The sequence below is a fragment of the Antechinus flavipes genome, chromosome 3 (genome assembly GCF_016432865.1).
Source record: "Antechinus flavipes isolate AdamAnt ecotype Samford, QLD, Australia chromosome 3, AdamAnt_v2, whole genome shotgun sequence".
Classification (NCBI taxonomy): domain Eukaryota; kingdom Metazoa; phylum Chordata; class Mammalia; order Dasyuromorphia; family Dasyuridae; genus Antechinus; species Antechinus flavipes.
Genome location: NC_067400.1, coordinates 620071768 through 620086236, shown reverse-complemented (window position 1 = coordinate 620086236; position 14469 = coordinate 620071768). Strand labels below are relative to the sequence as shown.

Here is a 14469-nt window from a genome sequence, read left to right as displayed (position 1 = left end):
GCTGGTGCCTGCACCCATATCAGCCATATATTCCCACTATTCCATGCAACATGCTGGCCCAGCCTGGGCCCAGATCTGTTCTCCCTCAGCTCCTGGTCCTGAATGTCCCTGAAGCTGGCCCAAGCAAGGCAGGCAGCCCCTCCCACTGAGTTCAGCTAGGAGGACAGGAGCCCATTTGGGGAAGGGGCCGGGGCTTCCCCTTTTGAAGATAGTCCTCCCCCTGTCCCCACCCTGGGGCTTCCTGTAGGAGCTTCCTCTTTGCCCTGAACCTGACACAGAGGGAGCCATGGTGTTGGCAGAGTGACACAGTGCCCCACAGAGCCCGGCTCTCTCCTGTCTCCTGGATGCTGTCGCTGCTGCTGCTGCTGTCCCTGCTCTGGGAGGGTGAGTGGGGTCTCAAGGGGGAGGGGCTGAGGGAGGTGAGAAGAGTTTGAGATGCTGACCAGGCCTCTGTCTGCCCTCAGGGTCCCTGTCCCAGACACTGCGGATGCAGCGTTCGGTGACCGTACAGGAGGCGATGTGTGTCCACATTCCCTGCACCTTTCGGGCCTCTGAACTCCGATACCATTCACCCAGCCCTGTTTATGGCTACTGGTTCAGAAAAGGGGTTCCTGTTAGAGATGGTGATCCTGTGGCCACAAATGACCCATTCCGTTGGGTGCAGGAGGAAGACCGGGACAGATTTTATCTTCTTGGGGACCCCAGGCTGCTCAATTGCTCTCTGAGCATCATGGACCCCAAGCTCTCAGACACTGGGGAATATGTCTTCCGTTTGGAAAGAGGAGGCCTCAAGTTCAGTTTTATAATGAATCCCCTTTATGTGAATGTGACAGGTAGGATGCTCCTCTCATGGGAGGTTCTCACTATATGAAGAGGGAGGTCTGGGGAATGGGCTGGCCTTGGAGACCCTGTGGGAGGGGTCAGAGAACAGGTGGAACAAGTGAGGAGCCCACTTAGGAAGAGAAGCAAGTAAAACTAAGGGTGTGAAGACCAGTCCTAAAACTCCAAAGCTGCAATGGGAGGGAACTTAGTGGGATTTTCTTTGGGAGGAACTAGGACTGTGGGCAAGGCTGAGAGGGGCCTTGGCTTGTGCTGGAAAGCACTCCAAATCTCTTCTCAATAGAACTAATTTTAAATCCCAGATTTCAGACTGACTGTCTTTGGGGCACTTTATAATTTTTCCATTTCTCTCTAGGATTCAGTTTCCCCTTCTGTGAAATGAAGGGGTTCTTCCCTATTGCCTTTAAAACTATTTCCTCTTGATCCAGAATCTATGATTGATTCAGGTATTGAGGATGATGGGATGACCAGAAGTCTGACAAAGAGCAGAGTTATCAAGGGGGTCATTCTATGAGGGAACACATTAGGGACACAGGGATGGTGGAGGGGCAATATCTGAAGGGCACTTGAGATCTAACCCCTCTCCTTCCCTCCCCCACCCCGGGCCATGGCTCACTGTCACTCTCCTCTCCAGGCTTGACCCAGAAGCCAGACATCTATGTTCCAGAGAAGCTAGAGTCGGGGAAAGCAGTGACTCTGAATTGTTCATTTCCTTGGTTCTGTGAGGAAAATAAGACCTTCAGATTCTCCTGGATGGGGGCTGCCCTCCCCTCCCAGCAAAAAGTGCTCAGTTCTTCCCCCTACTCAGAGCTCTCCTTCATTCCTGAGCACCAGCATCATGGCTCCAACCTCACCTGTCAGCTGACCTTTCCTGGACGCCAAATGAGCACAGAGAGAACCATCCAACTCAGTGTGTCCTGTGAGTGCTGGGGGAGGGAAGGGAGGAGCGGGAAGCTGCCCTGCATCCACATACCTGGCCCTTAGTGCAGCTCTGACAAACCAGATGCCTTTGTCCTGGACCAGAGCAGCTAAAGTTGCAGCCAGCAGAGCCATGTCTGCGGTTTCCCATCTTTTCTCTCTCTAAGTGTCCATGGTTTCATGTACCAATGTCAGTAAGGTAGGGATTCCCCTACCTGGCTTCTGAGCTTCCTTGTACTCTGATGTTCTGGGCCTGATGCTGAGCTGGGCAGAGAACTCCAGCCCCCAGCCAGCCTGGCCCTTCTCTTGTAGATCCTGTGCAGAGTGTGACCATCTCCATCGCCCAGGACAACAGCACAGCAGGTATTAATTAACAAACTTTCAGGATAATGGCAGAAGGGGTCCTCAGCTGCTTCAGCTTTTACTCTGAGGGCGTTGTTGTGGAGCAGATGAGGGAGACAGGAGATGCAGGGATTCTCATTCTGTAGGTTCAGGTTCTCCTTCTCAGATACTCAGTGTGTCCTGTGAGTGCTGGGGGAGGAGAGGGAGGGGCAGGAAGCAGCCCTGCATTCACATACCTGGCCCTTTATACAGCTCTGAGAAACTGGATGCCATTGTCCTGGACAGAGCAGGGAAAGCTGCAGCGAGCAGAGCCATGTCTGTGGTTTCCCATCTTTTCTCTCTTTAAGTGTCCATGGTTTCATGTACCATTGTCAGTCAAGGAGGGATTCCCCTACCTGGCCCTTGAGATCTCTTGTACTCTGATGATCTGGGCCTGGTGCTGAGCTGGGCAGAGAACTCCAGCCCCCAGACAGCCTGGTCCTTCTCTTGTAGGTCCTGTAGATTTCTCTGTGTCTCTCTTTTTCTCTCTCTCCTCATTTCATTTCCTTCTTCCCTCCCTCCTTTTCTCTGTGTCTCTGTGTCTGTGTGTGTCTCTCTCTCCCTCCTACTTTCTTTCCCTCCCTACCTGCCTCTCCCTCCATCCTTCTCTCTCCCTCCATCCTGCTCCCTCCCTCTCCCCTTCCCTTCCTTCCTCCTTCTTCCTTCTTCTTCCCTTCTTCTTCCTTCTCCTCCTCCTCCCTCCCTCCTTCTCTCTCTCTCTCTCTCTCTCTCTCTTTCTCTCTCTGTGTGTGTGTGTGTCTCTATCTCTATCTCCCCTCTCTCTCCCATATTATCTTTCCATTAATAGGTACAATGAAAAAAGAGGTAGATAATATCAGAAAGGAATGAGAAATAAAGACAGAAGGAAAAAAAGAACAAAGGAAGAGAGCAAAGAAGAAAGAAAAAGGAAGGATGGGTGGGTGGGTGGAAGAATGAAAAGAAGGAAGGAGGAGAGGGTAAAGAGATACTGGATCCAAGGGAGGCAGGGAACATAGCTTGCACTCAATGATCTAGGCTCTGGTAGAACAAAAGAGGTGAGGACGGCACTTTTATGGCTCTGAGGCCCTGCTGGGTACCATGGAGTGGAGAAAGATGGGCGTGGAAGTCCTGGTTGGGTTGGGCTTCTGGTCATGTTCTCTTCCGGTTGCCCCCATCCTTTGTCACCTAAGGGCAGTCCCCCCAACTTTTTAGCTCCCAGTCCCCTACTGTGCAATGAAGATGGGGACGAGGGGCTCTCTGAATCCCTCCAGGTCCTCACTGGTGGGTCAGCGTGATCTTTGTCAGTTGTCTTCCCAGCAAACAGCTCACTCCTTGTGCGCAGGAGGGAGAGTCCCCTCACCTGCTCTGTGCTGCCAACAGCAATCCCCAGGTACCCTGAGCCTCAGTGTCTGGTTGTTGCCAAGTTAGAGGGCTGGGGCATCTGGAGGCAGCAACAGCTTGGAGGAGGCTGAGTGAGGTGGCAAGTGGAAGACCCTGAAGGAAAACAGAGGCTGCTGAGAGGCCAGCCAGATGCGCTGGGAAGAACCAAGTACAGGAGTTTGATCAGGACGTCTCAGAGTGAGGGAAGAGAGCCTCCCCTTCTTTTGCCCAAGGAGACAGCGAGCTGGTGCTTCCTACAAGGCGGGCTGAAGTCCCAGGAGGCTTTGCCTTCACTGTTGCCCTACTCCCTGAACCTAGTTTAGGGGATTTAAAATCCAAGCCTTGGTGTGGGGAGGTGGTATTTCTACCTGTGAATAAATACCCGACCAGAGAGACTAGTCAGGAAAGAACGGTGCAGACTGCTGAGCTTCTCTCCACAACATATCTGAGATCATGAACCATGGGAAAGGAACAGGAGCACTGCAGAGGAACAAGGATCCCCGCTGTTTGGCTTAGCTGGTCTTTCTCCCAAAGAAGGAGCAGAGCACACAAGCCCTAGGCCAGTGAGCCTGACCTCAATGTCTGGGAAGGCTGAGGCTGGGATAATAAAGGGTTGGTCAGTGAGCAGTGAGAAAGGGACCCTGATTCCCATTATAGCTCAGCAAGAGGGGTCACGACGAACCAAGCTTAGCTGCTGGTTTGATCCTGAAGTGATCAGGCAGTGAGAGCCATGCTGGAGACCAAATGGAGTCCATTTTAGCCCAGCATTGGATAGAGCTCATGGCTGGTGGTGAGGAAAGAGAGCTGAGGTTCATGCAGAGCACAAGTGGGCTTCAGGTCCTGGGCATCCAAGATGGCATTTGTCAGGGTTGGGACTGGAATCTTTGAGGGCAGATGCTTGTGGGCTTTTCTTCTGTCTCCTCCTCTGAATTCTGTGAGCAGCAGAGGGGGAAAGGTGCCAAGGCAGTCATTTCTGCACCTGCCCTGTGCCGGCTGGGTTCTGTCTCCCAGCTCTAGACAAGGGCCTGGAAGCTCTGGACTTTGGAGTTCAAGGAAGCTCCTGGGGTACTGAGACAGAGAGGGGCAGGAGGGAACATCTCAGGCTGAGGGCAGGGTAAGCCCCCTCTAAGTGTCTTTAGCCCTTTCTCTCCCACAGTGTTCTCAGCCCAGGAAAACAGCTCTTGGCCACTGATGTTCATGCTGCTCCGGGGAGCCCTCATGGGGGCCGGCTTTGCCCTCACCTATGGCCTCACCTGGCTCTATTACACCCGGTGAGTGTGTCTGCACCCACCACCCCATGGTGGCCCCTGCCCCTCACCCACACCCCCACTGGCCTTAAATCCCAGGGGCTTCCAGCTATGCTCCAACACTGGGCCTGCTTGTCCCGCAGGAGACCTTGATGGAAGGAGCACCCACTGGCCCCTGAAGCAGCCCAGTCCTCCATGTGACAGTGCTCCTGGCCTTGAACCCAGTCCAGACCTGCCTCCTTCCACTCTGAGGCCTGAGTTCTGCCCTCAGGACCAAGCAAGTCAAGTCTGACTCTCCAGCTACAGGACCAACCCCAGGACTGGGAGACAGTCCTCAGGCCTCCCCTGTTCTTTTCCTTTAAGAATTTAAAAATATATATTATTTATTAACAAAAATGGATTCAAAATATATAACAATGAATTGCCAGTACAAAAAACATTAGTGGAAGAAATGATATTCTTGAGGGTCCATCTTTTCTTTACTTCCTGGTAAATTGTTCTTTTGCTCTCTGCTCTTTTATTCTTTTCATTCCCTTTTCAACCCTCCCCCCTCCACCCAGCAACCTATAGTTAAGAGAGGATATCTTAATGTAATACAGATAGACACATACACACAAACGCCCCCCACACCCTGACACACACACATACACATCTGTTCTAGGCCTGCTGACTCTACTTTTATTCTGCTCCTTAACTTGTCTTGCTATAATTTAACCTCCCTCCACCCTGGATCCCTCCTTCATCTTTTTTGGTTTCGCCCACACACCCATCCCCCTTCTCTTTCTTCATAGATTTTGTAGGGTGCAATATCCTTAACGGTATGTATGTATTGTTGCCAACTTAACCCATTCCCAATGTGAATAAGAGCTCTCCTCCCTCTGCAAGCCTCTGTCTCTATTCTTCCTCTGCATCTCATTTGTATAACATGGTTATTATTTTTACCTTAACTCTGCCCCAATATTTCTTGGGAGGTACCCTCTTGCTGATGTCACTCTTAAACATGTGGTATACATTTCCCATGTAAAAAAATAAATATGTCATATGAAATTCTTTGATATTGGCTCTTATATGTTAAATTTTCATTGTGTTTGTGTTTGGTTGCTACAAAGTCCTAAAAATCTGTAAGTTCATTGAATGTCCATTAGTTCTCACTCAATATTATGGATCCTATTGCTGGGTATGATATTTTTGGTCATAGGCGTATTTCTTTTGATTCTTGGTAGATATGATTCAGGACCTCCTTTCTTTAATGTGACTGCTGCTAAGTCCTGTACAATTATAAGTGTAGCTCCAGCATTTTATAATTGTTTTTATGTTTCTTGCAAAATTTTCATTTAATCTGGAGTTTCATAACTTAACAGTAACATTCCTAGGGGTTTTCTACAAAGAATTTCTTTGAGGTGGTGATCAATGGATTTTTTTTTCCATTCCGGCTTTCCCACCATGTGTTATGGGCCAGAACTCTAAAACAAAAATTCTTACACAAGATGTTAAGTCAGTGCAATTGATGAGACAATGGTTATCTAGTTTAGCATGGTGCTTAATAGTTCTCTAAGTTCAGTATGATTGATTTAATCTTACAACCAAGTGATATAATGATTGGTTTATAATGTGTCTGGAACATATAAACTGAGACAAACTCAGCCCAAGGAGGCAGAGACAGATTCATTCTATAATCCACCTTTGTTGTGTCTGGAGGCTGAAGCAAAAGTCAGGGCCAGAGAAAGCAAGGAGAGCACCAGGCAAAGGAGACAATAAAGAATTTTGGATTTTAATACCTGGCTATTCTTGTGGTGATTACTTTACTGAAAGGAAGGCTGGCCCAAAGACCTCCAGGAAAACTGAACCAAGAACATTACAATCATATTCTAACAATTCAGGACAATTTTCTTGGACTATTTCTCGCATTATTATGCCAAGGTTCTTTTTTTTGGTCACAAATTTCAGGTAGTCCAATTATTACTATATTTTGTTTTCCACAGATTTGTTTTTTTTAAAATAAACTGTTTCTACATTCTGTTCTATTTTTTTCAGTCTTTGTAATGTGTTTTGTTGTTTCTCATTTTCTTAGAGCTTCACTGGCTTCCCCTAGCCCAATTCTAATTTTCTGGCTTTATTTATTTATTTATTCATTCATTCATTCATCCATCCCTTCATTTATTTATTTACTTATTTATTCAGTTATTTATTTATTTGCTTATTTATCCATTTATTCATTCATTCATTCATCCATTTATTTATTTACTCACTCCTTTATTTGTTTGTTTGTTTGTTTGTTTTTGCTGAGGCAATTGGGCTCAATTGACTTGCTCAGGGTCACACAGCTAGGAAGTGTTAAGTGTCTGAGGCCAGATTTGAATTCAGATACTCCTGACTTCAGGGCTGATGCTCTACCTCACTGCCCCCTAATTCTAATTTTGAAAGACCTATTTTCCTCTTTGTAACTCTATATCTTCTTTTCTACTGAGGTAACTTTTTTCCCATAATCTTCTTGTTTTTCTTGGATGGTTTTCATTTATTTATTTAGTTTTTAGTTTTCATTCAATGTCTTTTTTTGATTTTCAAATTCTTTTTTGAGTTCTTGTATACATTCTCTCTGGACAAGGAGCCATTTCACTTTACTCTTTGGGGTAGAAGTTTATTTTACTTCAGTATCCACTTTTGAAGTTGATTCTAGCCTTTCCTGGTCCCATAGCAAGTTTCTGAGAGGGATTGTTTCTTCTTTGGTGGTTCACTTTTTAAAATAAGAGGTATTAGTGTAAGCATGTCTAATCATTGTGCCTGTAACTCCACTTCATCTTTCCTCTCTAAAGAGGAACTCCAAATCAAGAGCTTCATCCTCCAGCAAGTGCCCCAAACCAGCAGTGTCCCTCCATGCCCCCTGCTTCTGCACTTCCAGTGTGCTGGTTCCTTCTCCCCCCTGGGTCTCTGCAGCATAACTAGGCCTGCATTCCCAATCAACTGAGGTTGACTCAATCTTCCGAGGACTCAGACCCCCAATTCCACCAACAGTGTGAGAGATGAAAGTCCCTGTGGCTCCTGCTGAGGCTCCAGCCACAACCAGCTGCTCCAGGAGTCCCCACTTAGTACTTCTGCAGAGTAAGCCCAGAGGTGTTTGCACTCCAAATGGATAATCTCTGGCCCTAGGTCTTTCTTCAGATATTCTTGGATCGAACCTGGAGCACCCCTGTTTTCCCGATTTTTTCCCAATATTTGTTTGCTCCAAGGTGCAGATTTGTTCTATTTGTGAGGGAAATCTGGAGCATTTGATATTTAAAAAACTAGCCCACCATATTTGCAGAATCCTTCCCATGGTCTTTCTTCTTTCTCTGAACACCCCAGGCCCTCCCTATGACATGATCTCAAAGCCTTTGCCAGTCCAGGCTGGCAAATCCTCTCAATGATCCCCAGATGACCCTTCCTTGAATGCTGGTGCCCAGAAGCATGCCCAGCTCTCCAGATGTGGCTCATCCCAGCCAGGCCCACTGGACCACCCCTCTCCTTCCTTCCTGGACCAGGGCCTCATTTCCAGCTGCTTGGGACTAAGGTAATCCTTGGGGCTGCCCCATAGCTCAGCTTATTCTTCCTGAGCTTGGAGTCTTCCCAAGCAGTCCCAGCCAGGATAGACTGTTCCTTCTCTATCCTCTCACCTTGGCTCAGGCCCTTTGGTCCTGGGGCACTCGCCATCACAAAGGTCATCCCCAGGCCTGCTGAGCTGCTGGCCTATGCTTTGATCTGTGGTTGGAGAGGGAGGCTTTGTCCCTGAGCCAGGAAAACCCGGCTTCACTGGCCGAGTGGGGATCTCTGCCTATGTGACAAGAGACAAATATAATGTTCATCCCTCTGAGTCTCCTTTTCTTCATGTATAAGACTGAAAGAGAAGCCCAGTAACTCCTCCCTGTCATAGTTTTTGTGAAGCTTCACTGGGATAATGTCTTATTCCCACTTTCTGGGTCGAATTATAAAAATCTCAGTTGCCATGAGATAGACTTAAGCCAAGCCACCTCCTCCAGGAAGACTTCCCGGAGGCTGACCAGGGCAGGGAGAGAATGGCTCTATCACTTCTGAAAACAGGGTGGGCTCCCCTGGAAACTCTGGGGCCTTGGCCCATTAGCCAGGTTCCAGGGGTCAGATCAGCTTTGGGGACTATGAGGCACACTCATAGGACTGATTCTGCCAGCTCCTTTAGATGACCCTGTTCCCATCCCTGCTCCCTGGGGGAAGGAGAGGGCAGTCCTGAAGGGGAAATGATGGAGGGAGGAAGTCTAGCAAGGGACCTACTACCCTGCACACAAACAATTCCCCGGCCACCCTAGAGCAGAGTCCCTCAGCTGTCCCCAGAGTCCACAGAGCTATAAGAGCTGGCAGGATCCTGCTGGGAGCTATTTTCTCCTGGGTTGACTTTGGACAAGATCGTGGGCCTCCGTTTCATCATCTGAAATCAGAAATTTGGATGTCAAAATTTCTTTGTCCTCCACCTCCCCAAGGAATGAGGGTCCCTGGGTTTCTGCGCACTTCCTATTCACCTCTGCCTCAAACAAATGACGTTTTTGCTGGAAAGCCAATAATTGTCTCATTTCCAGGTCACTGAAGCTGAGAGTAAAAGTTCAACAACGGCTTTTGTGCAAGCCCCAAAGGTGACACAGCCTCCTTGCCATAGGACAGCCTTCATTTCATCCCACAAACACACAGACCTACAAAGGAATAGAAACTTTCCATAAACTCATGGTCACAGCGGAGGGACATGTTCTGATCTCATCCTCATCGTCACACTCAGTTTCTGGGTCTTCCTCAAGCATCAGGGCTGGAAGGATGTTGAGATCACGGACTGTCACACATAGGAGACCCCTCCCCACTCTCCTCACTCTGAGTGTCAGCAATCCAAGTACTATTTTTATTCTATGGGGCACACTCCTCTGTTCTCTTTGCCGCTGTTGTCTCCCGGACATCTCTATCACTGAATTTTAAAATTCCATTTGCATGGACAGTTGCCTTTTCCTATGAATCCCACTTTTCCTCCCTTCATGTCCTCAGGATTTTATTCCTCAATGTCCTTCTTCCTTCCTGTACTAACAGCCTTTGAGTCATGACAGGTTTTTTTTTTTTGATGGAATCCTGTCTTTGCTCTGAATTCTTTGAAATCTCCACCAATATTGGGAGTCTTTGCCAGATCATGCCCTGATGAACTTTGCTTCTCTCTCAAAACCTCAAGAGGCCCCTTCCCTCTAAGCTAAGGATCATGTTCACCCCAGCAAATAGGTCCTTTTTGTACAATCAACTGCAGAATGGGATAGTTTCTTCCCCCCTTTAAAAGAAGAAACCTGCACTGGTGTAAATCAGTAATTTAATCCATCCTCAGCTGCTGTTAATGTGAGTGGGCATGTATGTGTGTGCCTGTGTACAGGTGTGTGCATGTGTGTGTGTGTGTGTGTGTGTGTGTGTTTAAAAGGGAAATGAGTGAGAGGAGAAAGTGACAGAAATAGAGATAAGGAAAGAGAAAGGAAAGGAGAAAAAGAAGAGAGAGGAGAGAGAGAGAGTGAGAGACAGAGACAGAGATATTAAGGTCCATGCCAAGAGTGAAGGGGCGGATCAATTCTCCAAGAGCCCCCCACAGCTGTGAATCATAGCACCCCTGAGGGAAATGCAATGCAGCCTTTCCTGCCGCAGATATTGCTGGTGAATGGGGAATGAAATAAAGTGGAGGCAAGAGGGAAGAGGAGAGAGGTCAGAGAATACAACTGCTTCTTAGTCTCCTTGTATCCCCATCATCCTCACAGGAAGGGATCTATTCTGCTGGTCAGAAGTAGATCCCAGCAGCCACCAGCAGGTGGCTCCCGTAACACCCAGCAGCCACTAACAAGTGGCTCCTGTAACAGAGAGACTCAGCAAATTTATAAAAGTGAAATCCCCCAACACTGCCCTTTCCTGCCTCTGCTTCTCCATCAGGCTTGTGATTCAAGTAAAAGTGTCTTCCCTGTATGTGCATGAACGTTTGTGGCAGCCCTTTTTGTAGTGGCCAGAAACTGGAAATTGAAGGGATGCCCATCCATTGGAGAATGGCTGAATAAATTGTGGTATATGAATGTTATGGAATATTATTGCTCTGTAAGAAATGACCAACAGGAGGATTTCAGAAAGGCCTGGAGAGACTTACAGGAACTGATGCTGAGTGAAACGAGCAGAACCAGGAGATCATTACATACTTCAACAATACTATATAATGATCAATTTTGATAGACGTGGCTCTTCAGCAGTGAGATGATGCAAATCACTTCCAATAGAGCAGTAATGAATTGAACCAGCTACACCCAGTGAAAGAACTTCGGGAGATGACTAAGAACCATTACATAGAATTCCCAATCTCTCTATTTTTGTCCGCCTGAATTTTTGATTTCCTCCACAGGCTAATTGTACACTATTTCAGTCTCATTCTTTTTGTACAGCAAAATCACTGTTGGGACATATACGCTTTAACATATTTAACATGTATGGGTTAACCTGCCATCGGGGAAAGGGGATGAGGGGAAAGAGGGGAAAAATTGGAACAAAAGTTTTGGCAATTGTCAGTGCTGTAAAATTACCTATGCATATAAAGCTATAATAAAAAAAGTAAAAGTGTCTTCATCTCTTTTGCCTTTGATTCCTAGGTATAACGGGAAAGAAACACTCATCTCTTTGGCTCTTCCTCCAAATATTCCATTCCATTCTTTTCCCCAATTAATTCCCAGCTTTCCTCATATGAGCATGCTCAATGCTGTTCTTTTTTTGATTTTTTACTTGCTTAAAGTTTATTTTTTACAAACTTCATGAAGAAAATGGAAAGATCCTCTAACTTGTGGAATATTCACAGCCATATTTGTGGTGGCTAAAAGGCTGCCAACGGCACCAAAAGGTAAGGCTGTATCCCAAGGTGGCCGAGAGTCTGACTAAAGGATGGAGGATGAAAATACCCAAAGGTGATGGTCTCAAAATCTAAGTGGGATTGTAGACTGCAGAGAAACTTGTGGAGATTGGTCTGAACAGAGGAAGTTGGGAAAGGGGAATCCAGGAAAAGAAGGAGAACCCAAAATTCGGGACTCCATTTAAGAAGAACTGGCAGCCTAGGCAGGAATCGTTAAGCTCTCACAGCCAGGAAAATGTGTACAGATGGGAAATGAAGTGCCATGTTTAAAGACCAGGCAGCTTGTTAGTGTAGCTGCATCGGAGTTCTTAGAGGGGAGTAAAACTGTAACAATGATTGACACAAATTTGCAATCTGCCTTTGAATCTCCCAACAAGTCTGGGAGGAAGATGCTCTACTTATCCCCCTTTGACAGATGGGAAAACTGAGGTTCAAGCAGGACTTGCAGCAAATGTCTGAGGCTGGATTTTGGCTCAGCTCTTCATGAGTCCAGGTTGCAGAGGTATGGGGCGGCTGGTGCCTGCACCCATATCAGCCATATATTCCCACTATTCCATGCAACATGCTGGCCCAGCCTGGGCCCAGATCTGTTCTCCCTCAGCTCCTGGTCCTGAATGTCCCTGAAGCTGGCCCAAGCAAGGCAGGCAGCCCCTCCCACTGAGTTCAGCTAGGAGGACAGGAGCCCATTTGGGGAAGGGGCCGGGGCTTCCCCTTTTGAAGATAGTCCTCCCCCTGTCCCCACCCTGGGGCTTCCTGTAGGAGCTTCCTCTTTGCCCTGAACCTGACACAGACGGGCAGAGGGAGCCATGGTGTTGGCAGAGTGACACAGTGCCCCACAGAGCCCGGCTCTCTCCTGTCTCCTGGATGCTGTCGCTGCTGCTGCTGCTGTCCCTGCTCTGGGAGGGTGAGTGGGGTCTCAAGGGGGAGGGGCTGAGGGAGGTGAGAAGAGTTTGAGATGCTGACCAGGCCTCTGTCTGCCCTCAGGGTCCCTGTCCCAGACACTGCGGATGCAGCGTTCGGTGACCGTACAGGAGGCGATGTGTGTCCACATTCCCTGCACCTTTCGGGCCTCTGAACTCCGATACCATTCACCCAGCCCTGTTTATGGCTACTGGTTCAGAAAAGGGGTTCCTGTTAGAGATGGTGATCCTGTGGCCACAAATGACCCATTCCGTTGGGTGCAGGAGGAAGACCGGGACAGATTTTATCTTCTTGGGGACCCCAGGCTGCTCAATTGCTCTCTGAGCATCATGGACCCCAAGCTCTCAGACACTGGGGAATATGTCTTCCGTTTGGAAAGAGGAGGCCTCAAGTTCAGTTTTATAATGAATCCCCTTTATGTGAATGTGACAGGTAGGATGCTCCTCTCATGGGAGGTTCTCACTATATGAAGAGGGAGGTCTGGGGAATGGGCTGGCCTTGGAGACCCTGTGGGAGGGGTCAGAGAACAGGTGGAACAAGTGAGGAGCCCACTTAGGAAGAGAAGCAAGTAAAACTAAGGGTGTGAAGACCAGTCCTAAAACTCCAAAGCTGCAATGGGAGGGAACTTAGTGGGATTTTCTTTGGGAGGAACTAGGACTGTGGGCAAGGCTGAGAGGGGCCTTGGCTTGTGCTGGAAAGCACTCCAAATCTCTTCTCAATAGAACTAATTTTAAATCCCAGATTTCAGACTGACTGTCTTTGGGGCACTTTATAATTTTTCCATTTCTCTCTAGGATTCAGTTTCCCCTTCTGTGAAATGAAGGGGTTCTTCCCTATTGCCTTTAAAACTATTTCCTCTTGATCCAGAATCTATGATTGATTCAGGTATTGAGGATGATGGGATGCCCAGAAGTCTGACAAAGAGCAGAGTTATCAAGGGGGTCATTCTATGAGGGAACACATTAGGCACAAAGGGATGGTGGAGGGGCAATACCTGAAGGGCACTTGAGATCTAACCCTCCTCCCTCCCTCCCCCACCCCGGGCCATGGCTCACTGTCACTCTCCTCTCCAGGCTTGACCCAGAAACCAGACATCTACGTTCCAGAGAATCTAGAGTCGGGGAAAGCAGTGACTCTGAATTGTTCATTTCCTTGGGTCTGTGAGGAAAATAAGACCTTCAGATTCTCCTGGATGGGGGCTGCCCTCCCCTCCCAGCAAAAAGTGCTCAGTTCTTCCCCCTACTCAGAGCTCTCCTTCATTCCTGGGTACCAGCATCATGGCACCAACCTCACCTGTCAGCTGACCTTTACTAGACACCAATTGAGCACAGAGAGAACCATCCAACTCAATGTGTCCTGTGAGTGCTGGGGGAGGGAAGGGAGGGGCAGGAAACAGCCCTGAATCCACATACCTGGCCCTTAGTGCAGCTCTGACAAACCAGATGCCTTTGTCCTGGACCAGAGCAGTGAAAGCTGCAGCCAGCAGAGCCATGTCTGCGGTTTCCCATCTTTTCTCTCTCTAAGTGTCCGTGGTTTCATGTACCAATGTCAGTAAGGTAGGGATTCCCCTACCTGGCTTCTGAGCTTCCTTGTACTCTGATGTTCTGGGCCTGATGCTGAGCTGGGCAGAGAACTCCAGCCCCAGCCAGCCTGGCCCTTCTCTTGTAGATCCTGTGCAGAGTGTGACCATCTCCATCACCCAGGACAACAGCACAGCAGGTATTAATTAACAAACTTTCAGGATAATGGCAGAAGGGGTCCCCAGCTGCTTCAGCTTTTACACTGAGGGCGTTGTTGTGGAGCAGATGAGGGAGACAGGAGATGCAGGGATTCACACTCTGTAGGTTCAGGTTCTGCTTCTCAGACATTCAGTGTGTCTTGTGAGTGCTGGGGGAGGAGAGG

The 14469-nt window shown here is 48.1% G+C and overlaps 2 protein-coding genes across 3 annotated transcripts in view; both read left to right on the top strand.

Moving 5' to 3' along the window:
* The window catches only part of LOC127556441 (sialic acid-binding Ig-like lectin 14), a 19402-nt gene extending 13602 nt beyond the window's left edge, over nucleotides 1–5800 (top strand). Inside the window, exons 5-6 of the mRNA XM_051989597.1 lie at nucleotides 4655–4769; nucleotides 4889–5800. Of these exons, the coding sequence (XP_051845557.1) occupies nucleotides 4655–4769; nucleotides 4889–4898 (125 nt within the window). The 3' untranslated portion in view covers nucleotides 4899–5800. The remainder of the gene's footprint in view (nucleotides 1–4654; nucleotides 4770–4888) is intronic.
* Nucleotides 291–14469, top strand: part of LOC127556438 (sialic acid-binding Ig-like lectin 5) — a 27822-nt gene continuing 13643 nt past the window's right edge. The window contains exons 1-4 of one of the 2 annotated variants that reach the window (XM_051989593.1): nucleotides 291–384; nucleotides 465–833; nucleotides 13641–13925; nucleotides 14236–14286. In XM_051989593.1, coding sequence (XP_051845553.1) covers nucleotides 345–384; nucleotides 465–833; nucleotides 13641–13925; nucleotides 14236–14286 — 745 coding nt within the window. In that variant the 5' untranslated portion in view covers nucleotides 291–344. Of the gene's footprint in view, nucleotides 385–464; nucleotides 834–12437; nucleotides 12551–12630; nucleotides 13000–13640; nucleotides 13926–14235; nucleotides 14287–14469 lie in introns of those variants that run through there. The other variant, XM_051989594.1, reaches the window with a different exon arrangement.